Here is a 27,750-nt window from a genome sequence, read left to right as displayed (position 1 = left end):
TTTAAAAAGAAAGAAAAAACTGTAGCATGACTCGTGATAGTTTGCAAAGTGCCGAGAGAGAATACATGACATTCTGCTCACTAGAACTGACTCCCTGTACTGCCCATGAGTAAGCATTGTGATCTGCACGTGTGTCATGGGTTTGTGTTAGGATCACTTTTTCACCGAGAGTCTGATCATCTTTGAGTGTGCTGATGGTTTTGGACCTACAGAACTTGTCCATTACCAAGGATGTGGCACCATGTAAAGCTTCCCAGCACCCGCTTGTTGGCCTTTCCCTGCCAGCATCCCTTCTGCCTTGCTGGTATATTTACATTTTCATTCCAATATTGATAACTTTGACAAAGTCTTATTATCATTAATTGAAATCCTTTACCATCAGATTAAAACATTAATTTTGACATTACCAACATTCCAGTTGTTTACTTGTCTTCCTTTTACATTTTTGAGTTAATATCACCATGTTTGGTGTATTTATAAGGTACTTTCTGCTCGTGAGAGAAGTAGTTCTAAATAAGTTCTAATGAGCAGTGATTAGAAAAAGTCCTAAGTTAGGGCTGGGTGCAGTGGCTTACGCCTGTAATCCTAGCACTTTGGGAGGCCGAGGCGGGCGGATCACCTGAGGTCAAGAGTTCAAAACCAGCCTGGCTTTCATGGTGAAACCCCGTCTCTACTAAAATACAAAATATTAGCTGGGCATGATGGTGGGTGCCTGTAATCCCAGCTACTCAGGAGACTGAGACGGGAGAATCACTTGAACCCAGGAGATGATGGTTGCAGCGAGCCAAGATCGCGCTACTGCACTCCAGCCTCGGCGGCTGTGCAAAGCTCTGTCTCAAAAAAAAAAAAAAAAACCTAAGTTAAAGGCATAAAAAGCAGGAAGACGGGGGACCTTTTGGGAGAGGAAGGAAGGATATGTTTTGGTAGGACTTGGCTTCTTCCTAGATGTGTAACCTTGAATAACTTATTTAATCTTCGTGAGCCTTAGTTTTCTCATCATAAAATGGGGATGATAACGGTAATAATAATCTCCTTTGAGAAGAAGTGCTAAAATTAAATATTCTAAAGCAAGCAATTAGCACAGAGCCTAATTGTTTTCAAGAGTGTTAGTTACTGTTATTTGCTTTTAGTTATTTACTAGGTGCCAGACACTATAGAATCAGATAAAATGGGGCCTTTACTGAAAAGGAGCTTAGTCTGGTGGAAGAGTCAGACAAATATATATAAGAAAGATATAGTAGTATGAGAGTTTTGTGCTGTTATAGACAAACACAGGGTACCAGAGAAACTTTTAGGTAGGAGGAACACCTGACCTAAGACTTTGAGGAGCAGTATCAAAGTAGGCTCTTAAAAGAGGCAGCATCTAAGCTGAGACTTAAAGATGCAGAGAAGTTAAGAAAAAGAATTAGGGGCATTTCAGAAAAGTGGAACAACACACGCAAAAGCCTGGAGGTGCAAGCGTTTGGTGGGCTTCTGGGGAATTGGAAGGGACGAAGTATGACTGGGGTGTAGAGTCTGCTCAGGGATGGGCTGGGGAGTAGGCAGGTGCCAGATTATCAAGGGAGACGTAGCTTGGACTTTTTGTTGAAATCATTTGTAGCATGAAGCTATTGAATAATTCGTTAAAGAGGCATATATAATTTACATTTTAAAAGATCATTCTGGCAACAGTACAGAGAGCAGATTAGAAGGGGAAAGACTGGAGGTGGAAATTTTTTTAAAGGCCATTTCAATAATGCAGGGGAAAAGTATCAGGTTCTGAAAAGGAGGTGGTGAAAATTCAGTGGAGATTCTGTGGAGGGGTTGGATTGAAAAGAAGAATGAACAGCATCTGGTGACAGATTGGTTATGGGCGTCCGGAGATGGACCCCATGATAGCACTCAGACCTCTGGCTTTGGTGACTGAAGAGGACCAGATTTCCCAGAGGAAATGAATTGACTTTGGCATTTAAGATGTTTGTGGAAAATCCATGTGAAAGTCAGGTGTGACTGGGAGTCAGCTCAGGCTTGGAGCTATCAACTGGGAAGTCAGGGATATAATGAGGTGAAGGCCGTGGGGCAGGTGATATCACCAGGCAGTGAAAAGAGCTGGGTATGCAGGGTACTCGGCTTAGGTACTCCAGACTGTTTGAACAAATGTGGAGTGTCAAGAGTATGATCTGATTTAAATCCCATAACAACCCTGTGAGGTAGGAAACAATCTCAGCTTTGCAGATGAGAACATTTCAGACTCTTGAGAGTTAAGTGATTTGCCTAAAGTGATTTTGCTACTGAGTGGCAGAGCTAGGATTTCGAGTCCAATCTGTCTGATTTTAAAGCCCATTTTTTTTCCTACTGTATCCTGCTTCTTTGTAAACCTCAGCAGTTTAAATATTTGTGATCATGTTATCTATCATTCTTTTTCTTCACCTCTGCCAGTATCCTGGTTTCGTAGGATTGTGATACATCATTTTAAATAACCAGCTTTTCTCTCATTTCCCCTGCTTTACTCCCAAACACATCTATAAGATTGCCTTTCCTATCAGATTGACTCATCCCACTCAATTCTATTCCAATACCCACTTTAAAACAACAGGCCAACAGAGGTCTTCCACTGGCTACTGAATGAGGTCTGTCCTCCTCAGCTCGGCATTCAAGGCTCAAAGGCTCTTCATAAAATGATGACTGTTGAAAATTTTCGCATATTTCCCGCTTCTCATCAGCACATCTTCATGCCTTTGGGTGTCATCTATATGTGGATATAAATGTGGTGGTCTCATTGTGTTCCTTATAGGGATATTCTTTTAGTGCTTAGAATAAATATGTCTTTTACTTGCTCTGTTACCATCTTTATAAAAACCGGTTTTGTCTTTGTGATGAAATCAGCTTGGATGTCTTCTGACCTTAGTTCCCTTTCCAGCGTCAGGGTTCTTTATACTCTATCCCTAATGTGATGAGCCAGCCTCTGCTCTGACACTTGCTAGAGGGTTCCTTTTTTTGATGGGAGGATGGAAATTCTAATTGTTAGAAATTTCTTATCATTGAACCAAAATCTCCCTGCTTTTAACATCTGTCTGTTTCCTGGGAACAACGGATAAATCAGTTATTTCTCCTCTGCCTCATGAAGAGGCATTTAAAGACAGCTCTTATGTCTCTCCTCAGGATTCTCTTACATAACTCAAATAATCTCTTGCTTGGAGCTTTTCTCCTGTGATAAGTTGCAAACTCTCTACTATTCCCTCGCCCTCCTGAGACTCTTGCAGTTTGGTCAGTGCTCATCTAAACTGACCTACGGGGCCCAGAACAACACAGCACTCCGCAGAAAGCAGCAACATTAGTCCTTTGATTACAGCTCGATGCTTGTACCTGAAAAGCCTGAGATAGATTCAGATCTATAACACCCATGTCACATTTTGCATTCATTCAGTTAAAAAAAACCCAGATATTTTATATAGTTCTAGTTAAGCCAACCATCATCTGCTGTGCAATCAATTTATTAAATGTAGAACTAATTCTCCTAGTTATATTTCAACTTCATTTTGATCAGTCTTTTTAGGCAATTATGATTCTGCTCTGCAGTGTGGTTTTAACTGTGTTTCCAAGTTTGGGGTTATCTGAAGATTTTGAAACATACTTTCCACATCATTATCCAAGGTTTTTGTTTGTTTGTTTTTGAGACAGGGTCTCACTCTGTCGCCCAGGCTGGAGTGCAGTGGTGTGATCTTAGCTCACTGTAACCTCCACTTCCTGGGTTCAAGCAATTCTCCTGCCTCAGCCTCCTAAGTAGCTGGGATTACAGGTACATGCCACCATACCCAGCTGATTTTTGTATTTTTAGTAGAGATGGGTTTTTACCATGTTGGCCAAGCTGGTCTCAAACTCCTGACCTCAGGTGATCCACCCGCCTCAGCCTCCCAAAGTTCTGGGATTACAGGCGCGAGCCACTGCACCCGGCCCCAAGTTCTTAATAAACATGGCAAAAACCAACTTCCCACTCCATGCATCAAGTTAATCAGTGCTATTTATGAATGGTTCTGTTAACCACTGCCCTGTCATCCCATCCCCTGTCTCTTCATCTTATCTGCAAAGATCTCATTTGTACATTCAACACGTTTTTATTTAGCACAAGTGCTAGGAATACATTGAAGATAGCAGTCCCTATCTTGTGGTGCTTACAGTTTAGCAGCATCATGAAATATTTTCCAAATGCTTTGTGGAAATCAAGTTATGCAGTTATCTATGATATTTCTTCTCATCTGGTACCATATCAGAAAAGGGAATGAGGGATTACTTTTTGTACACTCCATATTGCTACTCATTATCTTCTGTCACTTGAAAGTGGGATTTACTCCCTTTATCTTTACACTTTTCATGGTTTCACAAATAGCTTTGAACTTTAGAAGTCTCTGGAGTTCATTTATGCCCTTTCTGTGTATCCATATTTTTGGTGGTGTTTGTTTAATTTAATTTAATTTAATTTTGAGACAGAGTCTTGCTTTGTCTCCCAGGCTGGAGTGTAGTGGCACGATTTCAGCTCACTGCAACCTCCACCTCTCGAGTTCAAGCGATTCTCCTGCCTCAGCCTCATTAGTAGCTGGGATTACAGGATGCCTAACTAATTTTTGTATTTTTAGTAGAGGCTGGGTTTCACCATGTTGGCCAGACTGATCTTGAATTCCTGAGCTTAGGTGATCTGCCTGCCTTGGCCTCCCAGAGTGCTCAGATTACAAGCATGAGCCAGTGCGCCCACCACTGGCGGTGGTGTTTAAATGCCTGTTTTTGTTTGTTTGTTTGTTTTCACATTATCAGGATTGTTTTTTGTTTTATAGTAAGCTTAATGAAAAATTTCTAGGCCGGGCGCGGTGGCTCAAGCCTGTAATCCCAGCACTTTGGGAGGCCGAGACGGGCGGATCACGAGGTCAGGAGATCGAGACCATCCTGGCTAACACGGTGAAACCCCGTCTCTACTAAAAAAATACAAAAAACTAGCCAGGCCTGGTGGCAGGCGCCTGTAGTCCCAGCTACTCGGGAGGCTGAGGCAGGAGAATGGCGTGAACCCGGGAGGCGGAGCTTGCAGTGAGCTGAGATCTGGCCACTGCACTCCAGCCTGGGTGACAGAGTGAGACTCTGTCTCAAAAAAAAAAAACAGAAAAAAAAAAAAAAAAAGAAAAATTTCTGTTCAACTTTAGGCATTTTCACTCCCATAATCTTTGTCACTCAGATTTTTACTTATATTTTATCTTTATGTTTTGAAATGATCTTTCCTGAGGAGGAGAGTTGAGTCTCCTTAGGTTTTCTTTTCTTCCTTGAGTTCTTGAAATGCCATAGTTGCTTTCTCCAGGATCCTGGTCCTTTTCACTTCCTTTTTCAGGTTTGCCAGAATTAAGCTCAGATGTATTTTGTCTGTTTTCTGAAGGATTAAACTGTCAGCAACGGAAGGTGCTATGTTTTCATACAAAGAGTGGATGTCTGCATAGCCGGCAGCCCACCTGCCTTATTCTGAGGTGTGCGTTCTCTCATCAGTCAGGTGTCATCCACATCCTTCCTCTAGCCAGTTTCCACCACTGCAGCCTTTTTGCCTACTCTTCTTTCCCCTTTGGTCCCATGTCTTCCTCTATACTGTCTTACTCACATTGTTGGATTTGCACATAGATGTTTATTATCTTGAACTTGGGACGATTCTCTGCCTTTTTCTCTAGATCCATCTCTGTAAGGCAGCAGATTTTCTATGGATGCCATAGTCTATCGTTAACCCATCCCACCAAGTTTTGGTGATTTTCATGAGATTTTATTTATCTCCTTGAGTTCTTTTTTGCTGTTGTGACTTTTAAATATAGTGCCTAGCACACTAATGTTCAATAAGTAATATTTATGATTAATCTCAAGAAGTATTTGCCTTCTCTTTTAGGCTGTGAGGATATCATTGCTGAGAGCATCTCATTAGATACCTTAATTGCCATCCTCAAGTGGAGTTCTCATCCATATGGCTCTAAATGGGTGCACCGACAAGCTTTACATTTCCTCTGTGAGGAATTTTCCCAGGTCATGACTTCGGATGTTTTTTATGAACTCAGCAAAGACCATCTGCTTACTGCTATCCAGTCTGACTACCTACAGGTAATCATTTAAACACCTCTCAAACTCATTGTCATTCATATGTGCACCAAAAAAATCTATCTGTGCTCTATTACTCTTCCATCTAGGGTAGGGCAGGGGAAGAGAAACAGGCTGTAATCAAACCACACAGGAACTGCCCCCTTCATAGCTGTACAACAAAAGCCTTCTGTCTCACTGGCTCTTCATGTACCCTGCTGCCATGACTCAACACTAAACAAGCCCAGGTCCCAGCCAGATGCACCAAAGAGAGATTGGGGCAGTAGGCAAGGTCAGAAGCACATCCCAACAGTGATTTTCTTGACTTCTATTAATGTAGCTTCTGTATAGTGGTTTCTTACTTTTGGTGGAGCATCCCATACTTAGACTGTAGACAGTAGCTTCAGCAGCACAAAGTAAAAATAGTGTTCACTTTCTGATCTGCTCAAATTGTTATCAAAACTCAGTGCATGTATTCTTCCAAAGCATAGTAATGTTTTCAACTACTTGTTTTTAAGCAGAAGTAGTTTTTAGCAGATTCTTGTGTTCTTGACTTAAATGTCAATTTAATTTGGAAATTTAAATTAATAATAGATTTTATATATTACAGAAAATACTTGCAGGCAAAGTATATTCAAGCTTAATTTTTTTCCATTGGCTGTATGAATTTTATGCTAAAAACTGTACAACTGTTTTAATGCTATTAAAGACATAAACCCATTGAGCCACTTCCTATTTCTTTGTATTTGTACTAGAAAAATGATAAAATGCTACCGTTTTAGTCAGAAATGCAGTGGAGAGTTAAATAATACACTCAGCATCTGTGCTTTTCCTTTGTTGCTTTGATTGCAGTACAGATGTCATACTTGGGCTTGATTTATGGAGAATCTTTGTTCATTAACCTCGTCTCATTGTCCTGATCAAAACTGGATGCTTTATGTTTGTGTTAGAAGTTGTTAGTTTTCTTAGATTATTGCTGTAGGAGCTTTGCATTCCTTCTTAGAAAGTATTACAAAAAAAAATGGAGAGCAGCCTAGATTTGCTCTAAGATTTTAAATAAAATACAAAGAAATGAGGGATACATTGCCATTTCACAGATTGTGCTTCACCAACCAGTAAAATACCTTGTAGAGATTTTAGTTTCTTTTGCAAAAACAAGTTGACTGACTTGTTTTTCCTGTCCCTCCAGGAGTTAGTAGTTACTCTGCCTATACCCTATACTTATACTTTCATTTACTTATCTGTGTTTTCTTCCAAAAGAGAATTTAAGGCAGCTTTATAGAAACCACATAGTAAGATAAAATAAATTTAAAATAGGAAGTGGGTTGCTTGAGCCCAGGAGTGTGAGACCAGCCTCGGCAACAGGTAGGACCCCATCTCTACAAAAAATTTTTTAAAAATTAGCCACTTGGGAGGCTGAGTTGGGTGGATCACAAGGTCAGGAGATCGAGAGCATCCTGGCTAACAAGGTGAAACCCCATCTCTACTAAAAATACAAAAACCAGGCGTTGTGGCAGGTGCCTGTAGTCCCAGGTACCCAGGAGACTGAGACAGGAGAATAGCGTGAACCCAGGAGGCAGTGCTTGCATTGAGCCAAGATCACGCCACTGCACTCCAGCCTGGGCAACAGCACGAGACTCCATCTCAAAAAAAAAAAAAGAAATTAACTGGGTGTGGTGGCACACACCTGTAGTCCCAGCTGCTCAGGAGGCTGAGATGGGGAGAATCCCTTGAGCCCAGGAGGTTGAGGCTGCAGAGACCCATGATGGCACTGTTGCACTCCAGCCTGGGCAATAGAGTGCAACTCCATCTCAAAAGGAAAAATTAAAATGAAAAAATAAAATAGGAAGGGAGCAGATTACAGGAAAAGAAGATAGAAATGAAATTTTAAAATTAGTTGGAGCCAAGAGTGAGGTTACTGGATAAAATATATGTAATACAGTCTTGTGTATTTCCTGTCGATGGACCACAGATTTAACACTAAAACTTCAGCCAATGGAAAGAGTGAAACATAGTAAGTTGCGTGCTGTATTTCCCACCTACGAAAAGTCCTTAATGAAATTAACCACTTACCTAATTTCACTAAAATAAATGTAAACCATTTTTTATTACAGGCAAGTGAACAAGATATCCTTAAATATCTGATTAAATGGGGAGAGCATCAGTTGATGAAAAGAATAGCAGATAGAGGTAAGCTCAGAAAATTAGCTTGCGCTAGTTTCCTTGTGTAAATTTTTGGTGGTTCTTACATTCCCAGCTTACAGAAATGCATGCCACACATCAGTCTTGAAAACTGACACTGTTGCCTGGTGACAATGGAAGTTTTTACCATCGGCAAAATCCTTTAGTGGACAGGGTATAGTTTATTAAAATAAATATATCAGGCTGGGCATGGTGGCTCAAGCCTGTGATCCCAGCACTTTGGGAGGCCAAGATGGGCGGATCACAAGGTCAGGAGATCGAGACCATCCTGGCTAACATAGTGAAACCCCGTCCCTACTAAAAATACAAAAAATTAGCCGGGCGTGGTGGTGGGCGCCTGTAGTCCCAGCTACTTGGGAGGCTAAGGCGGGAGAATGGCGTAAACCCGGGAGGCGGAGCTTGCAGTGAGCTGAGATCCGGCCACTGCACTCCAGCCTAGGCAACAGAGCGAGACTCCGTCTCAAAATAAATAAATAAATAAAATATATCAGAAAGTCTTATTTTGCAGCTTTAAAAGGATACTTTTTATTATTATGTTCTTAGGTGCTTAATAAAACATGTTGACTGATTCATGGAAGTATTAGAATGAAAAATTTAATATAATTTCATATAATGACTAAAGTGTTACAAAAGCATAATGATGAAAATGTGGAATTAGTGTTGATGGTTACACAACAATAAGAGTATAGTAAGAGCCACTGAATGGTACGCTTTAAAATGTTTTAAATAAATTTTGTGTTATGTGAATTTTAACCTCAGTTTAAAAATATGAGTACAGGCTGACCTGAGGTCAGGAGTCTGAGACTAGCCTGGCCAACATGGCAGAATCCCACCTGTACTAAAAATACAAAAATTAGTGGGAAGTGGTGGCACGTGCCTATACTCCCAGCTACTCGAAGACTGAGGCGTGAGAATCACTTGAACCTGGGAGGCAGAGGTTGCAGTGAGCTGAGATTGCACTACTACACTCCACATGGGTGACAGAGCGAGACTCAAAAAAAAAAAAGAGTACAAATGAAAAAGCATTCATTGTTTATTTTTAAATGTTGCAGACTCAAAAAAAAAAAGAGTACAAATGAAAAAGCATTCATTGTTTATTTTTAAATGTTGCAGAAAGTAGGCCAGGCGCGGTGGCTCACGCCTGTAATCCCAGCACTTTGGGAGACCGAGGCAGGCAGATCACGAGGTCAGGAGATCGAGACCACAGTGAAACCCTGTCTCTACTAAAAATACAAAAACTTAGCTGGGCGCGGTGGCGGGCGCCTGTAGTCCCAGCTACTCTGGAGGCTGAGGCAGGAGAATGGCGTGAACCCGCGAGGCGGAGCTTGCAGGGAGCCGAGATCGCGCCACTGCACTCCAGCCTGGGTGACAGAGCGAGACTCCGTCTCAAAAAAAAAAAAAAAAAAAAAAAGTAGGCAAGGCGCAGTGGCTCACGCCTGTCATCCCAGCACTTTGGGAGGCCGAGGAGGGTGGATCGCCTGAGGTTGGAAGTTCGAGACCAGCCTGACCGACATAGAGAAACCCCATCTCTACTAAAAGTAAAAAAAATTAGCCAGGCGTGGTGGTGCATGCCTGTAATCCCTGCTACCTGGGAAGCTGAGGCAGGAGAATCACTTGAACCCGGGAGGCAGAGGTTATGGTGAGCCAAGATTGCGCCATTGCACTCCAGCCTGAGCAACGAGCAAAATTTTGTCTCAAAAAAAGAGAAATGTTGTGGAAGGTAAAAGAGAAACAAATAATACTTCTGAATGACCTCCCAGTGGGGTCACTGCAGAAGAGAAGGAAGCATCATATGTCGGAGGCTGGGCTTTCAACTCTGGAAATTTATGATTCTACAGCAGTCTTTTGTTTGTGTCTAGGGTTAGCCCACCCACCTGTTCTTCCCTCAAACATCATTGTGTTCCTTTATGTACTGAACCTAAATTTAAATTTTTTAATTAGAAAAATTAAATACAGATTTCCCTTTTCTGTCACCTTTCGATAGCTTTATTTAGATATAATTTACGTATCTTAAAGTTCACTGGTTTAAAGTGTTCAAGTCAGTGGATTTTAGTACATTTATAGAGTTGTTTTGTCACATTTTTAAATATAAAAAATGTTGTGCTAAACCTGCCTTTAAAGCCTTTTTATGGTGTTTCTTTAATATGCTACTATCCAAGCTCTAGGGAACAAAAGCAGTCCTTCTATTTTATTTCTCCAATTCTTTTCTGTGGCTGGCAAAAACCTTTAGCAATTCTCAGATTTGATTTTTTTTTATTTTTATTTTTAAAATGGTATTTCAGAGAGCAGCAAAGTTATGAATTTTTTTTTTGGAGACGGAGTCTTGCTCTGTCTCCCAGGCTGGAGTACAGTGGCGCAATCTTGGCTCACTGCAACCTCTGCCTCCTAGGTTCAAGCTATTCTGCCTCAGCCTCTTGAGTAGCTGGGATTATAGGCACATGCCACCACGCACAGCTAATTTTCATTATTTTTAGTAGAAACAGAGTTTCGCCATGTTGGCCAGGCTGTTCTCAAACTCCTGACCTCAAACTCCTGACCTCAGGTGATCCACCATGCCCAGCAAGTTATGAATTTTTTAAAATATGAAAACCATTACAATTGATTTAGAAAGAATTTTAAATGCCAATATACAATTAGTTCTCATTCGTGGCTTTTATATTTGTCAACTTACCTAGTCACTAAAATTTATTTGTAACCCTAAAATCAATACTGGTGGTACTTTCATGGTCATTCCTGGACATGCATGAAGTAGCAAAAAGCTTGGTCTCCCAACAAGCACATTCCCAGCTGAGTTCTAACAAGACAGAGGCACTCTGCCTTCTTGTTTCAGATGTTACCGAGTGCCACGTTTTACATTTTTGTGTTTTCGTGATCTCACTGTTTAAGATGGCCCCCAGGTGTAGTATGAAGTGCTGTCTAGTGTTCCTGAGAACAAGAAGGCTGTGGTGTGCCTTTACAGAGACAATACATGGGTTAGATAAGCTTCATTCAGGCGTGAGTTACAGTGCTGTTGGTCATGAGGTTAGTGTTAATGAATCAGCCACATACATTAAATAGTCTTTAAACAGAAACACATAAAACAAGGTTCTGCCTTAATCATTTGACAAAAATGTTGTGCCCAGAGGCTCACAGGAACCTAACTCTGTGTTTTCCCTATGAACAAGAGCTCAGTATTCACTGATTCATTGTTTGTGTTGACTTTATAACTACTCGAGATAACAAGAACCGATTGTATATAACTCTGTGTAAATGTTATAGCCCATAAGCTTGTTCATTGATGTAAAGCTGGTGATGATGAAATTTCATTTATTTGGGGCAGATAACAAGCATCCTTAAGGGTTAAAATTTTCCTTAGAAAAATAGTTTCTAGGCAAGGCATGGTGGCTCACGCATGTAATCCCAGCACTTTAGGAGGCCAAGGTAGGTGGATCATGAGGTCACATGTTCCAGACCAGCCTAGCCAACATGGTGAAACCCCGTCTCTACTACAAATACAAAAATTAGCTGGGTGTGGTGGTGAGCGCCTGTAATCCCAGCTACTCAGGAGGCTGAGGCAGGAGAATCGCTTGAACCCGGGAGGTGGAGGTTGCAGTGAGCCGAGATCATGCCACTGCCTTCTAGCCTGGGCAACAGAGCAAGACTCCGTCTTAAAAAATAATAATAAAAAAATAAATAAAAGGTAGTTTCTAAACTGGGTTAGGGATGAGAAGGAAGCAAGGTGAGCCAGGCCATAGCTTTGTTTCAGTCAGTTTTATACAGAAGGATTCTGCCCTTACCTGTCACATATTTGGGGGTGTCGTGTAAGATTTTATATGAAAATGGATGTCACTACTTTAAGAAAAAAAACCATATTTTGAAAAGCAAAATGCCTTAAATAAGTATGAAACTAAATCATAGCTAGGCAAGGGAAAAAAAAAATTCTTTTATACACAGTTAACAATTTTATTCTGAATGAATCCACAAAACTTAGCTTCTCAAAAACAATCTCTCTCTCTCTGTCTCTCACACACACACACACACATACACACACATGATTTAAGGAAGATATCAGTTTTCCTGTAGAATATTTGAAAAAAATCCAATAGTTATATTTATGAATGATAAAGATCTTATTCTGTGTTATCTTATTCTGTGTTAATTTTTTTAAGAAAAAAATTACAGACCCCTAAAGACATGATTAAAGATTTCCAAATCATGTAATTTTTCTTCCCACCTCAATATCATAAGCATACGTATTTCAGATTGTCGTTCACTAATGCCCAATGAAGCAATCATTCTCTGCCTGGACTGTGGACATATATTACATGTCAAAGATCAAAGGGTCTACTTTTATGCAGTAATATTCCCATATTATGGAAATTTGGGAGATTTTCATAAGAATCTTAAAACTAAATAAAGCACATTCGGCTTTGCCGCTTCAAACGCCAGGTGATTAACACATTGTTAAATTACTGTTACACATATGTAGGCTAATGAGCATGCTGATAACCTACAGTGACCGGAAATGGCATGTGCCCTTCAGTGACCTTATACTACTAAAAACTGGTCACAAAAGTAAGAAAGCTTTTTAAAAAGCCCTTGATAAAATTAGATTTTAGTAGATTGTCATCTTTTCTCTTTTGAGTTAGGCTATAGAAAGGAATCCTTTATTCTTTATTGCAGAGCAGTGATAAAATAATTTTATTGTACTGTTGATACCATGCTTTTTCTTTATCCAAGAACATCCCTATTAAACATCTTATGAAAGAAAAATAATTGATTTATAACCCTTTTTAAAGCAGAGGCACATAAGTCTATAGAGTGGTACTGTTGGTGTATGTGCTAGAGAACAAAGCAAAACTGTCTCAGAACATTTGGATTTGGTTGGAAACTTTTCATTTTCTGTCTCGTAGAGCCAAACTTACTGAGTGGCACTGCCCATAGTGTGAACAAAAGAGGTGTAAAAAGACGGGACCTGGACATGGAAGAGCTCAGAGAGATCCTTTCTTCTCTCTTACCTTTTGTGCGAATTGAACACATCTTACCTATAAACAGTGAAGTCTTAAGTGATGCAGTAAGTATTTTTCTCCATGTATTCCTTTCATGAAAAGAAAAATGCCAGGCGTATGTTTTTATTCATTGTAAATAATTTCTAGTACTAACAGAGTATTGTGAAGCTGTAATTCTGTGAGGACAGACAGATGTCTGTTGTGTGCGATGTTGTGTCCCCTGTGTCTGTCACATACTAGAGTTAAAATGTTCGGTGAATGAGAGTTGAGTGGGTAAATAGGTCTTACTCATGCAAGCGCATTATTTCTAGCAGAGTTAATTCCGTCATTTAAGTGTAGATCAAGTAGACCCTTATTCAAAAAGGAAAAGGTAAAAATTACCTTTGGAGAGTCTTCAAGAACAGCAATGAATCAGAGAGCAGTGGAGTGGAGGGATTGGCTCAATAGAAAAAGAATGGATGGACCTGAAAATTAATACAGCTCATCTTATTACTTTCATAATTTTTAAACAGTGAATTTTTAAAAAATTAATAGAATTGGCTGGGTGTAGTGGCTCACTCCTGTAATCCCAGCACTTTGGGAGGCCAAGGCGGGTGGATCACCTGAGGTCAGGAGTTTGAGATCAGTCTCACCAACACGGTGGAACCCCATCTCTACTAAACATACAAAAATTAGCCAGGCGTGGTGGTGTATGCCTATATTCCCAGCTACTTGGGAGACTGAGGCAGGGGAATTTCTTGAACCCGGGAGGTGGAGGTTGCAGTGAGCCGAGATCAAGCCACTACACTCCAGCCTGGGTAACAGAGCGAGACTCCATCTCAAAAAAAAAAAAAAAAATTAATGGAATTGCCCGAATTTGTGGATGGGAAAAATAAATATTATAAATATTAGTTCTTAACACATTGACTTATCGACTTAATGTAGTGCTTATAAACGTCATAACGGGTTTTTTTTAAACTGCACAGGAACATTATAAAAGTCATCTGGAGAAACAACTCATAAGAAATTTTTATAACTTCTTTTAAAAGGACATAAGAAGGGATAGCATCTAAAACGTAAAACATTTTAAAATGTTAATATTTTATCTGTGATTCTAGCATAGCAGACAAAATTGTCGAGAAAAAAGTCTTAGTTAATGTAAGAATTAAACTGGATGGGCAGAGTAGCACTTGCTTTTAATCCCAGCACTCTGGGAGGCCAAGGCGGACAGATCACTTGAGCCCAGGAGTTCAACATCAGCCTGGGCAACATGGCAAGACCCCATCTCTACAAAAAAATTTCACAGAAATTAGCCAGGTGCGGTGATGTGTGCCTGTAGTCCCAGCTACTTGGGAGGCTGAGCAGGAGAATCACTTGAGCCCAGGAGGTCAAGGCTGCCATGAGCCATAATCAGCCAACAGAATGAGACCCTAACTCAAGGAAGAAAAGGAAAAAAAAAAAAAAAACAGAAAACATAATAATAAATGAACTATCACAAGTCAGTGTGGTGCTAGATTAACTGATTAGCAGAAGAAGAAATTCATTGAAAGTTAAACTGTTGTTTCACTGGCACGTAAAATTAATCCTTGTTAGATTGAAAAATTAAATACTAAATTGAAACATGAAAGAACTAGAAGAAAACAGTATTGTTTTCAAGAAGTATTTATGGGCTACTCTGGGCATACTGCCTATGGGGTAACCCTGCTTCCACAAGGAGCAGTAATAAAAATAAATTAAAATAAAATTTAAAAAAATATTTGTGGATTCTGATTAGAAAAAAAAAATTCAGTCTCACTAATTACACACACACACACCAGAGAAAGCAAAATAAAACAGTTACCATTTTTTCACCTGTTGAGGTAGTAGTTATACTACCACTACACAGCAGAATATTTTGCTCCCCTGAACAGTTGTTATAAAGACTGTATAGTGGCCGGGCGCGATGGCTCACACCTTTAATCCCAGCACTTTGGAAGACCAAGGTGGATGGATCACCTGAGGTCAGGAGTTCAAGACCAGCCTGGCCATCACAGTGAAACCCTGTCTGTACTAAAAAATACAAAAATTAGCCGGGCATGGTGGCACACTCCGTTAATCCCAGCTGCTCAGGAGGCTGAGGCACAAGAATTGCTTGAACCCAGAGGCAAGCCAAGATTGTGCCACTGCACTCCAGCCTGGGTGACAGAGCAAGACTCTTATCAAACAAAAGAAGGAGAAAAAAAGGATGATGCAAAGTGTGTATTTTTATGTATTCTCAAATTCAATTATGTAAAACTTGTTTGGTAAAGACTCTGTCAGGTGCCTGTAATCCCGGCATTTTCAGAGGCCAAGACAGGCAGATCACTTGAGTTCAGGAGTTCGAGACCAGCCTGGCCAACTTGGTGAAACACTGTCTCTGCCAAAAAATACAAAAATTAGCCAGGCCTGGTGGCATGCATCTGTAGTCCCAGCTACTTGAGAAGCCGAGATGAGAGAATTGCTTGAGCCCAGGAGGCAGAGGTTGCAGTGAGCTGAGATCTCGCCACTGCCCTCCAGCCTGGGCATCAGAGTGAGACCCTGTCTCAAAAAAATAAAAATAAAAAAGAAAAGACTGGAAGGAAATATATCAACATTACAGTTGTAATAAAAGTATTGACTTTTTTTTTCTCTATTTTCTAAATACTAGATGATGCTGTATTTTACTAGTTAAAAGTGATTTTAACTAATGCAGCTGTTGATTATATTTAATGAGAGTAATATTGGAGAAACAACTTTTGGTTTTGTTTAAAACATGGTACTCAAATCAAATTGAACCCTGTATGTAGTTTAGAAAAGTATTTTAGAACTTTGGTTATGAAATATATACCTCTGCTCTTAGTTCCGTGGCTAACACATCATAAGTCCCCAACACAGGTTTGCTAATAATGGCTGTTAACTTTCATGCTCTCTTAGTGTGTGCTAAGCACTGTGCCAAGTGCTTTCATCTGCATTGCCTTCATTTAACCCTCACACCACCTTAGGAACTGAAGGTACTTGATACAGATGCTCCTGGCATCAGTCAGGAAACAACGGGGATACCTCATTCACTTAGCTACGCACTGCTTCACCTCCAGGGCCATACAGGAGCCCCTTAAAGTGAAGCCCAGGTAAAGGAGATGTCCATGGTCACATGGCTATTAAATGCAGGAGTTGAAGTTTGAACTACATCTGCCTTCCACAGAGCCTGTGTTGCTAAGTGCTGTGCTAGCCTTCCTGTATCCTTGTACTGTAGATGTAGGCCCATGTCAGTGTTCTCGTCTTGTCTTGGGGAGTTGGGTGGGAAATGAATTTGTTCCTAGATGAGTAAAGAAAAAAAAAATTGGTTTTCATTAAGAGTTCTGATCTTTAGTCCAACTTACTACATTTTAATTAATGTGTCTCTTGTTTTTAAAAATATTCCTCTATTTAGAGTAAAATGGGAAATTATATCTTTTTATTGCAAATCTTTTAAATATTATTAAAAATTTGAGGTATTTTGCCGGGTGCGATGGCTCACGCCTGTAATCCCAGCACTTTGGGAGGCCGAGGCGGGCAGATCACGAGGTCAGGAGTTCAAGACCAGCCTGACCAACATGGTGAAACCCCGTCTCTACTAAAAATACAAAAAATTAGCCAGGCGTGGTGGTGCGCACCTGTAATCCCAGCTACTCGGGAGGCTGAGGCAGGAGAATCACTTGAACCTGGGAGATGGAGGTTGCAGTGAGCCGAGATCATGCCACTGCACTCCAACCTGGGTGACAGAATGAGACTCCGTCTCAAAAAAAAAAAAAAAAAAAAAAAAAATTTGAGGTATTTCTAAATTTCATATACATTTCGAAATTTTTATTTAAATGATAAAGTTGCATATTTTTATTTACAGTTATAAGTATTTTTATTTATCTTTGTAGTATTGTAGTACTACACAGATTGCTATCTAAAAAAATTTTCTTTTTAGATGAAAAGAGGCTTGATTAGTACTCCTCCATCAGATATGCTTCCTACAACAGAAGGCGGAAAGTCAAATGCCTGGTTGCGGCAAAAAAATGCTGGCATCTATGTTCGTCCTCGACTCTTCTCTCCCTATGTGGAAGAAGCAAAGGTAATGAAAACCATTTGAAGATAGTAGACTACTTTATTACAAACCATATGCACAAAGTGATTCATGGTAGTATTACTTAAATATTTGGAAATAGCCTATATTTTCAACAGTAGGGAAGATGAAAGTAAGTTCTAGTTTGACTACTCAACAGAATAGTTTTCTGAAATGTTTAATTTTAATTAAGCATGTTTTTAAAACTTAGGTTATGTTAAAATGCATTTTATATTTTTCTCATTTTAGTTGCCTTGCAAATTGTTAACTTAATTGCCTTGCAAATTGTTACCACTTGCTGAAAATGGTTGTCACCATTTTGTGATCTTGAGGATGGGGGAAATGTTCTGAAAGAAGATTGCCCACTCTTTGACTTCCTTCGTAAATTAAAGAAATGCCACGACCTCTTGTAACATATTTCTGTAATAGCTGACCGTTGGGAATTATGTTTAGTTTTAGAATAAATGCACAAAGTAAGAAAAAATTTCAGGCCTGTTAAGTAACTAGTTGGCATTATGTATATTGTAACATGAAAAACTGTCTGAGAAAATATGATAATGTGAAAATGAAACATCTAATTTTTATTAGATGTTCAGCCATAAGAACTTTCAGGTGTCCATCCTGGGCAACATGGTAAAACCCCATCTCTACCAAACACTAAAAGGAAAAATTTAGCCAGTTGTGGTGGCGTGCACCCTGATTTCTGCTACTCAGGAGGCTCATTTCGGAGAATCACCTGAGCCTGGGAGGCAAAGGCTGCACAGTGAGCCGTGATTAGGCCACTGCACTCCAACCCGGGCGACAGAGTAAGAACCAGTCTTCAAAAAAAAAAAAAAAATGAGTGGCCTTTTGAGGAACTGATAGTCTTTGAAAGTAAGAAATCACTATTAAGCTTTCTGAAATACATTTAACAGACCAAACAGTGTGTATACTCAATGCGTATACAATCAAGTTGCCTCAAAATGTTTCTCATTTTTAGACCAGTTGTGGTGGCTTACACCTGTAATCTCAGCACTTTGAGAGGCTGAAGCAGGAAGATCACTTGAGTCCAGGAGTTCAAGACCAGCCTGGGCAACCTAGTGAGGCCCTGTCTCTACAAAAAATAAAAATAAATAAATAAAAATTAACCAGGTGTGGTGGTGTGCTGTTGCGGTCCCAGCTACTCAAGAGACTTGAAGTGGGAGGGTTTCTTGAGCCTGGGAGGTCAGGACTGCAATGAGCCATAATGGCGCCCCTGTACTCCAGCCTAGGCAACATTTTTCTTTTTTCTTCAAAAAAGAAAAATTGGTTTGTTCATAGGTCTCTTCAATTGATTATCAATCTTTTTTTTTTTTTTTTTTTTTTTTTTTTTTAAAGACGGAGTTTCACTCTTGTCACCCAGGCTGGAGTACAGTGGTGAGATCTCGGCTTACTTCATCCTTCTCCTGAGTTCAAGCAGTTCTCCTGCCTCAGCCTCTCGAGTAGCTGGGATGATAGGCACCCGCCACCACATCCGGCTAATTTTTACATGTTTCGTAGAGATGGAGTTTCACCTTGTTGGCCAGACTGGTCTTGAACTCCTGACCTCGAGTGATCTACCCACCTCAGCCTCCCAAAGTGCTGGGATTACAAGCGTGAGTCACCACGCCTGGCCCTGATTATCAATCTTCAGTATTTGTATTTCGAGCACTTTGTTGGCTTTGTTATTTAGCACATGTATACATTGTTTTCTTTATTATAATATTATGTGTAATTTATTTCTGATTAATTTTATATCCTTCCTTCACATTTCAAATACTTCTAATTAAAAGCAGACTTTTCAAAAGATGGTTATGTCTTTTCAAAGATGCTGCTGAAAGAGTCGTTAAAAGTTAAAGATGTAGGGGAACTTTGTTTCACCACTAATATTAACATTTATAAAATAGAAATAAATTAATTCCCTTTTTATTTGATGAAAGTAATAATCTTCCTTCAAATGTGATTTAACAGAGGAAGGTTGACTGGTTTTGTTAACACTGAATGATTATTTCAGTCAGTGCTGGATGAGATGATGGTGGAACAAACGGATCTTGTGCGCTTGCGAATGGTTAGGATGTCCAATGTGCCAGACACGCTCTACATGGTCAATAATGCCGTGCCTCAGTGTTGTCACATGATCAGCCACCAGCAGATCAGCAGCAACCAGTCAAGCCCTCCTTCAGTTGTAGCCAACGAAATTCCAGGTAAGGCAGTATATTGGGTGTTTATATTTAAATGAATAATCTTATTATTTTTTGAAATTGCTGATGTTTGAACCCCTCTGTATATGCTAATTCTCTCCACATTTCAATACCCTTTATGCCTTGTTCACCTTAAAGAATAAATACTTTTAAGCCAAAACTTTTGCTTTATATTTTGTTTTGTATTACTAAGTGTATAGAGTTTGTCAGTTTACCCTTGAGTTTCTCAGCCTTGGTCTTACTGACATGTGCGGCTGGATTATTCTGTTAATGGAGAGCTGTCCTGTGCTTTGTAGGGTGGTCAGCTGCATCCCTGGCCTGTACTCACTAAATGCTAGGAGCACATATGTGCATGCATGCACACCTCTGCGAAAACCTTTTGGAAACATTTTTATGTTTCTAGACATTGCCAGTTGTGCCTTGTGGGACAAAGTCATCTATTTTGAGAACCACTGGTTTAGAGGAATTAAGTTGTTTTTTTTTTTTAAATCACTATAGGGTATTTCTCAGGTTATAAGACCCTTTGGGAGGGTTAAATGCACTATTATACCTTTGAGTCTGTGGCCTTTCTAGTCTATTATACCTTTGAGTCTGTGGCCTTCCAAAATGTGATCACTGTGGGTTTCCTAGAGATCCAATTTCCCAAACTCTGCTCTGGGAAGTTTACTGTAGCACAGGTTTATGTCTTATGACTTTAGGGGAATTGGCCATCGATCAGAGTATAACTGTCACGTCCAGAAACGTTTGAGCATCAATAAATGTTTACTTTAACCAAAGAAGTCTAAATAAAGCAACAGTGATCTGGTGGTCAGGAACTTGTAACTCTTGCTAATTGTCATTGCAAGATTCAAAATAAAAACCAGCACACTATCGCAATATTTATTTCTGCTTCTAAATGTCTATTGTAATTAAAGATGCATAAAAGACATAGTGACAGAACTTTTAATTGAATACATATATTTTTTTCTGGGGCTGACTTTCTTCAGTTGTTACCTTATCAAATTTGGCCACTGCATATTTACTTGAAATATACATTAGTTAAAAGCATGAAGAGAACTATTTCTTTAGCTGATTTATGCAGATTTTGAAGCTTTGCTAATTAGCCTGGCTTTTTAGGCTTGAGTTAATGCAGTTGAAAATCAGCATAATTTAATCTTAGAACTTAATCTCAAAAGTCTAGACATTCTGAAGTAAATATGCTCAGAAAAATAAGGCTTGTCTCTCTATTGTTTAGCTAATGAGATATGGCCCTGTTCTGGTAGCATCCTGGCTGCTTCTTACTTCCCTGCCCACCACATTCGTGAAAGGATAGATAGCTTGTTGCAGAGGATTAGAGGGCTCATATACTGGCTCTGTTACTTTGTATGACTTTGGACATGGTATTAATATTTTCTTTCCTGAACATTAATTTCCTCATCCATGAATTGGGGCTCATACCTCCTTTCTAGAATTGTGAGGATTTAATGAAGCACCATGAGTAATATGCACAGGAGTTTGCCTGGCACAAAGTAAGCACTCAGTAAATGCTAGTTCCTTTTATCCCTAAAAAATAATAATCACTGCTCTAGTCAGTTTGTCTCATAAATATTTATAGACTGCATCCCCTCTCCAGCCCTACAGCTACAGCCCTAGTTCAGGTTTCTAACCAGTGTTCCCACCTCTCATCTTACTCAAAATTCTGTCTTTTACACCGGCTGGTCAGCCGGCATACTTTTTCCAGAAAGGGCCAGATAGTAAATACTTCAGGCTCTGTAAGCCGTACAGTCTGTTGCCTCTGTCTACTCACCTCCCATACAACAGCCATAGACAGTACCTAAATGAATGGGTAAGTTACATTCCAGTAAAACTTTATTTACAAAGGCAGACAGCAAGCTTGATTTAGCCTTCCAGTCACAGCATGCTTGCCCATTTTACATTAACATCAGAGTGCACTTGTTCGCAGCTCTGATCCTGTCATCCTCCTGCAAAAGTGACTGCCTGTTGTGTACAGGTTACAGTTTAAATTCTTTATCCATGATCTGCCAGTAGCCATCTTTCTGCCTCCTCTCTTCACACTCTTCCTGCTTATAGCTCTGAACCCTGAGTTCTGCTGGCCATGCCAACCACTTCTGCCAGGCTGTCTCAACATGTTTTACACACACCCAGTCCTTCTGCTCAGAAAGCTTTTTTTGCCCATCTGGTTTCCCTTCATTCTTCAAGAATCTGCTCTGTGTACACCTTGATGCCTTTCTTGTCTGTCCCCAGTTTGGCTGCTGTGCCCCTTCCTCCCAGTCCCTCAGTGTCCTTTACATATTTCTCTCCAGGAGCATTTATGACCTTATATTGTATTTGTTTACTTCTGGTTTAGTTCATATCACTAAGCCAGAAACTTTTGAGAAGAGGAATCATGTGTTTCATTCTGTGCACCCTAATATCCAAGTCCAATCCCTGGTGCATAGTCAGGACTCAAAAAATTATTTGAATAATAGAATAAATATATTTAAAGACTTCTGAAATATCCTGAGATTCAGATGAGAATACATGCAAGTAAAAATGTATTTGAACTGTAAACTAAAATAATACAACTCAGGCTGTTCAGTATGATCAAGAGCCTTTTGGGCATAGTGAAATTTTAAAACCTTGAAAACTAATTAGAGATATATAAATGAATATGTCCCCAGGAAATTAAAATACCATCTAAAAAACGTATAAGATTCTGGTATGAAATACATGCTTTTTTCCCTTGGGCTCACGGGGTCATCTTTGTGTAGCTCAGGAATTTTGCTTGCCCACTGTTTTTCTCCTTCCAGTTCCTCGTCTCCTCATTATGAAAGATATGGTCAGACGACTGCAGGAACTGCGGCACACGGAGCAGGTGCAGAGGGCCTATGCCCTGAACTGCGGGGAAGGCGCCACCGTCAGCTATGAAATTCAGATTCGAGTGCTAAGAGAGTTTGGTCTTGCAGATGCTGCTGCAGAGCTGTTGCAGGTAGGAAATGACATTAAACTGTTTAAAATAGGGAGCCTCAATCACCAGACAGACAGTATTGTAGACATCCTGACGAGTCCTTGGCTTATTTCATTTCCTTCGTATGTGCCTTTTCACTGCCTTTGGTGTCTTTGATAACCTGCAAGTCCCTCCTGGTGAGAGGCAGCATCACGGAGTGGACTGAGCAGAGGCCTAGAATGAGAACTGGGTTTAGATCCTGGCTCTGCTGCTGACTAGTTGGTTAACTTGGAGTGAGTTATTTAACCACCCTGGGCATCAACAGCTCTTTACCTGTAACATAAATTGTTATGAAGATCCAGAGTGCTATTGTACAGCAGCTATATTTCTGGTATGTAGCAAGCATACAAGTGGTGACTGCTAAAAAATTCCATAATGTGCATGCCCAAACAGAGATGGCATGGAAGTAGAAAATTCTGAACTTCCACTGCTCTCTTCTTTGTTTGGTCACTAGGTTTGAGGTTTGGTCTACTACTACACTTACACACCTTCCACATGCCCACTTTCATTTCTCTTTTCCGTCTTATAAGAAATTTCTTGCATGAGGGTTCAAACCCAAGCATGAGAATCAAACAATAAGTGCTTTCTTTTTTAACCTACCAGGAAAAAAGAAAAAACTTATTTCTAGTAATTATTAGGTACAAAAGCAATAGCACTGGTTTTGCAGTTAAGATAAAATGTGTAAACTAGTCTGATCACAGCCACTGAATCAGAGCCTTAAATGAAATTTAATTTCATCTGGTCAGGTGATTCATTTTCTTGCTACAAACTCCAAATCCCTTTAATCCATACCCTTTAAAAGGACAGGATGGGGCCGGGCACGGTGGCTCAAGCCTGTAATCCCAGCACTTTGGGAGGCCGAGACGGGTGGATCACGAGGTCAGGAGATCGAGACCATCCTGGCTAACACGGTGAAACCCCGTCTGTACTAAAAAAATACAAAAATTAGCCGGGCGCAGTGGCGGGCGCCTGTAGTCCCAGCTACTCAGGAGGCTGAGGCAGGAGAATGGCGTGAACCCGGGAGGCGGAGCTTGCAGTGAGCTGAGATCTGGCCACTGCGCTCCAGCCTGGGGGACAGAGCGAGACTCCGTCTCAAAAAAAAAAAAAAAAAAAAAAGGACAGGATGTGGTCAGGCGCAGTGGCTCATGCCTATAATCCCAACTGAAGGGGGCCTGCCCCTCCACACCTGTGGGCGTTTCTCTCGTCAGGTGAGGAGAGACTGAGTTCCCTCGGTATTTATTGATCATTATCTTTACCATCTCAGAGAGGGGGATGTGGCTGGACAATAGGGTAATAGTGAGGAGAGGGTCAGCAGGAAAACATGTGAACAAATGTCTCTGTGTCATAAATAAGGTTAAGAAAAGGTGCCGTGCTTTGATGCGCACTTACATAAGCATCTTGGTGCATTAACGAGCAATACTGCCACCAGCATGTCTCACCTCCAGCCCTAAGGCAGTTTTCTTCTATCTCAGTAAATAGAACATTCAATCGGGTTTTACACTGAGACATTCCATTGTCCAGGGACCAGCAGGAGACAGATGCCTTCCTCTTATCTCAACTGCAAAGAGGCCTTCCTCTTTTACTAATCCTCCTCAGCACAGACCCTTTACGGGTGTCGGGCTGGAGCTGGGGGATGGTCAGGTCTTTCCCCTTTCCCTTCCCATGAGGCCATATCTCAGACTATCACATGGGGCGAAACCTTGGACGATACCTGGCTTTCCTAGGCAGAGGTCCCTGCGGCCTTCCCAGTGTTTGTGTCCCTGGGTACTTGAGATTAGAGAGTGGTGATGACTTTTAACAAGCATACTGCCTTCAAGCACTTGTTTAACAAAGCACATCCTGCATAGCCCTAAATCCATTAAACCTTGAGTAAACATGGCACATGTCTCTGCAAGCACAGGGTTGGGGGTAGGGTTACAGATTAACAGCATCTCAAGGCAGGAGAATTTTTCTTAGTACAGAACAAAATGGAGTCTCTTATGTCTACTTCTTTCTACGTAGACACAGTAACAGTCTGATCTCTCTTTCTTTTCCCCACACCAACTCTTTGGGATGCCAAGGTGGGCGGATCACTTGAGGTCAGGAGTTTGAGACCAGCCTGGCCAACATGGTGAAACCCCATATCTACTAAAAATGCAAACATTAGCCAGGTGTTGTGGCGTGGGCCTGTAGTCCCAGCCTCGGGAGGCTGAGGCAAGAGAATCGCTTGAACCTGGGAGGTGGGGTTTGCTGTGAGCCAAGATTGCACCACTGCACTCCAGCCTGGGTGACAGAGCAAGATGTCTCAAAAACAAACAAAAAAGGATAGGTTGGACACAATGGCTGTAATCCCAGCACTTTGGGAGGCCCAGGCGGGTGAATCGCTTGAGCTCAAGAGTTTAAGACTAGCCTGGGCAATATGGCAAAACCCTATCTCTACAAAAAATACAATAAATTACCCAGGCATAGTGGTATGCGCAGTAGTCCTGGTTCCTTGGGAGGATTAGGTGGGAGGGTCACTTGAGCCCAGAAGGTCAGGGCTGCAGTGAGCCATGATTGTACCACTGCACTCCAGCCTGGGCGACAGAATGAGACCCTGTCTCAAAAAAATAAGTGAGTGAATGAATGAATGAATGAACGAACGAACGAACGAATAAACATGGCATAGGGTTCTTCAGCAAGTCAGCAAACCATTTTTAAGTTCTTTTTCTTTGTTTTTCCCCTGCTGTCCTAATTTTCTACTGAACATTTTTAGGTTCTTGTTTTAGGTTGTTGATTTTCATTTTTTGCTACAGTTTTTCTCCTTAAAATATATAGTCTGGTTTTCTACTCATTTCTTTTCCCTTTACCATTCCGAATTGTGTCTGAATTTGATATCTTAAATTGCATGACATATTCTTTTATGTTTACCAAAATATTGGTCAAACTTAGTCATGTATAATGGGTAACGAATAGTATTTTGTAGTTTTTATTTCAGACAGAGAAGGCATAGATGTTTTGTCAGAAAGTTTCTAGAACATCCTCAGTTGTATTCCTTTCTTCCTTTGGCATTTAATGTTAATCTCTTAGCAAAGACATATTAGAGTTTGGTTTTATTACCGGTTTTTGCATTATCACATAATCTGAGATGAGTGACCTGCTTGTGGAGCATTCGATCAAGCAGCTTTCTTTCATGGCTGTGTCCTAGGCTGCACTCTGTGCCTTTGTGCTATAACTAAGGTGATTTTTTTTCTTGGACTTCTGGCCTAGAAAAATAAATTATGCCTTTTTTTCTTGCTGACTGGTTTTCTTAAGTACCTCACTTAATTCTTTCAGCCTATAAATTGCCATTTATGAAATCTGCTAATAAATATCCATTTTTGTTTTTTGTTTTTTGTTTTTTATCTTTCTTAGAATCCTCACAAATTCTTTCCTGATGAACGTTTTGGGGATGAAAGTCCACTCTTGACAATGAGACAGCCTGGGAGATGTCGCGTAAACAGCACCCCTCCTGCAGAAACCATGTTTACAGATCTGGACTCTTTTGTGGCCTTCCATCCACCCTTGCCCCCTCCACCACCTCCCTACCACCCCCCAGCTACCCCAATCCATAACCAACTCAAAGCAGGCTGGAAACAAAGACCTCCCAGTCAGCACCCTTCACGTTCATTTTCTTATCCCTGTAATCATTCGCTGTTCCACTCCAGAACAGCTCCTAAAGCTGGCCCTCCCCCAGTCTACTTGCCGAGTGTGAAAGCTGCACCACCTGATTGTACCAGCACTGCAGGACTGGGCAGACAGACGGTGGCTGCTGCTGCCGCCACCACCACCTCAACAGCAACAGCAGCAGCGGCGGCGGCAGCAGCAGCAGCATCTGAGAAGCAAGTGGTAAGTCAGCACTTCAGTAACTTGCTTCATATTCGGTTTATGGACTATTAGAAGCAATTTTCTTGGCCCCAAGAGCCCCACTGGGACTCAGCAGTGCCCAGAAATATTGCTGACAAATGGCAGGCATAGACTTGAGGGGTATGGAAAAGAGGGAAAAACGCTAGTGTACTTGAATGAGAAAAGACAGGAGGAGAGAGACCAAGAGGTGTGTATGGAGGAGTTGAGTATCTTCTTATCTTTATGCTCATTTGGCAGGATTAGGAAGGAATGGGGTTACTGAGCAGCATAAAGGAATATACCAGTTTCATGTTCTGTTCAAGCACAGGTCTACAATTTGTCCCTAACTTCTACTATTCTGTAAAATCCACTATTCTACCACATGCTTTAATGGGACAAGAAGCAAGAGCTGCTTATACCTACTTAAGTACAGTATACCATCAGGAATAATGTGGGAAAAACTCCCCATTCAGAAGATGAGCAGAAAATGAGGCCTCAGGCGCGCCTCTGCCTCTGAAGCTCATCAGCAGAGCCCCCACTTCACTCAGAATCCTAGTAGCCAGGGCTAGTGGCTAGTAAATTGATAGAGGATTCTTTGCTTGATTTTACACTGTATTAGAGGTTTTATGTAATACACTTGAAAAACATAGTGATTTTTCTTTTCTTTTTTTTTTTTTTTTGGCCAGGTGCCATGACTCACACCTGTAATCCCAATCCCAACACTTTAGGAGGCTGAAGTGGGAGGATCACTTGAGCCCAGAGGTTCAGAACCAGCCTAGGAAACATAGTGAGACCCTGACTCTACCAAATAAACAAACAAATTAGCTAGATGTGGTAGCACATGCCTGCAGCCCCAGCTACTCATGGAGCTGAGGTAGGACGATCACTTGAGCCGGGGAGGTTGTTGAGGCTGCAGTGAGCTATGGTCACACCACTGTCCTGCAGCCTGGATAACAGAGTGAGACTGTCTCAAAAAAAAAAAAAAAAAAGATTTTTAAGTCTTCCTACTTAGTCACATGCTATCAGTAGCAAGTTAGAAGAAAAGATTCACCTGTTAGTTCAGGGAAACTTCATTAAAATATGGCTTATTGGAAGCTTGAGTCAAATTGTGATCCTTTCTCAACTTTTTAACATAACCTCAGGATTTTATTTTTTTATTTTATTTTATTTTATTTATTTATTTATTTGTTTATTTATTTACTTTTTTTTTGAGACGGATTCTCACTCTGTTGCCCAGGCTGGAGTGCAGTGGTGCGATCTCAGCTCACTGCAAGCTCCGCCTCCCGGGTTCAAGTGATCCTCCTGAGTGGCTGGGATTATAGGCGTGCACCACCACGCCCAGCTAATTTTTGTATTTTTAGTAGAGACAGGGTTTCACCATGTTGGTCAGGCTGG

The 27,750-nt window shown here is 40.7% G+C and overlaps 1 protein-coding gene across 2 annotated transcripts in view; it reads left to right on the top strand.

The window, feature by feature from the left end:
• Positions 1–27,750, top strand: part of BTBD7 (BTB domain containing 7) — a 104,862-nt gene that overhangs the window by 70,191 nt on the left and 6,921 nt on the right. For both annotated transcript variants that reach the window (XM_007987654.3, XM_073011278.1), the window contains 7 exons: positions 5,888–6,096; positions 8,187–8,262; positions 13,167–13,327; positions 17,194–17,337; positions 19,340–19,529; positions 22,316–22,494; positions 25,885–26,358. In XM_007987654.3, the coding sequence (XP_007985845.1) occupies positions 5,888–6,096; positions 8,187–8,262; positions 13,167–13,327; positions 17,194–17,337; positions 19,340–19,529; positions 22,316–22,494; positions 25,885–26,358 (1,433 nt within the window). The remainder of the gene's footprint in view (positions 1–5,887; positions 6,097–8,186; positions 8,263–13,166; positions 13,328–17,193; positions 17,338–19,339; positions 19,530–22,315; positions 22,495–25,884; positions 26,359–27,750) is intronic.

The sequence above is a fragment of the Chlorocebus sabaeus genome, chromosome 24, assembly GCF_047675955.1.
Source record: "Chlorocebus sabaeus isolate Y175 chromosome 24, mChlSab1.0.hap1, whole genome shotgun sequence".
NCBI classification, from domain to species: Eukaryota; Metazoa; Chordata; class Mammalia; order Primates; family Cercopithecidae; genus Chlorocebus; species Chlorocebus sabaeus.
The sequence above is the reverse complement of the archived record's forward strand: the minus strand, read 5'-3'. Positions and strand labels throughout refer to the sequence as shown.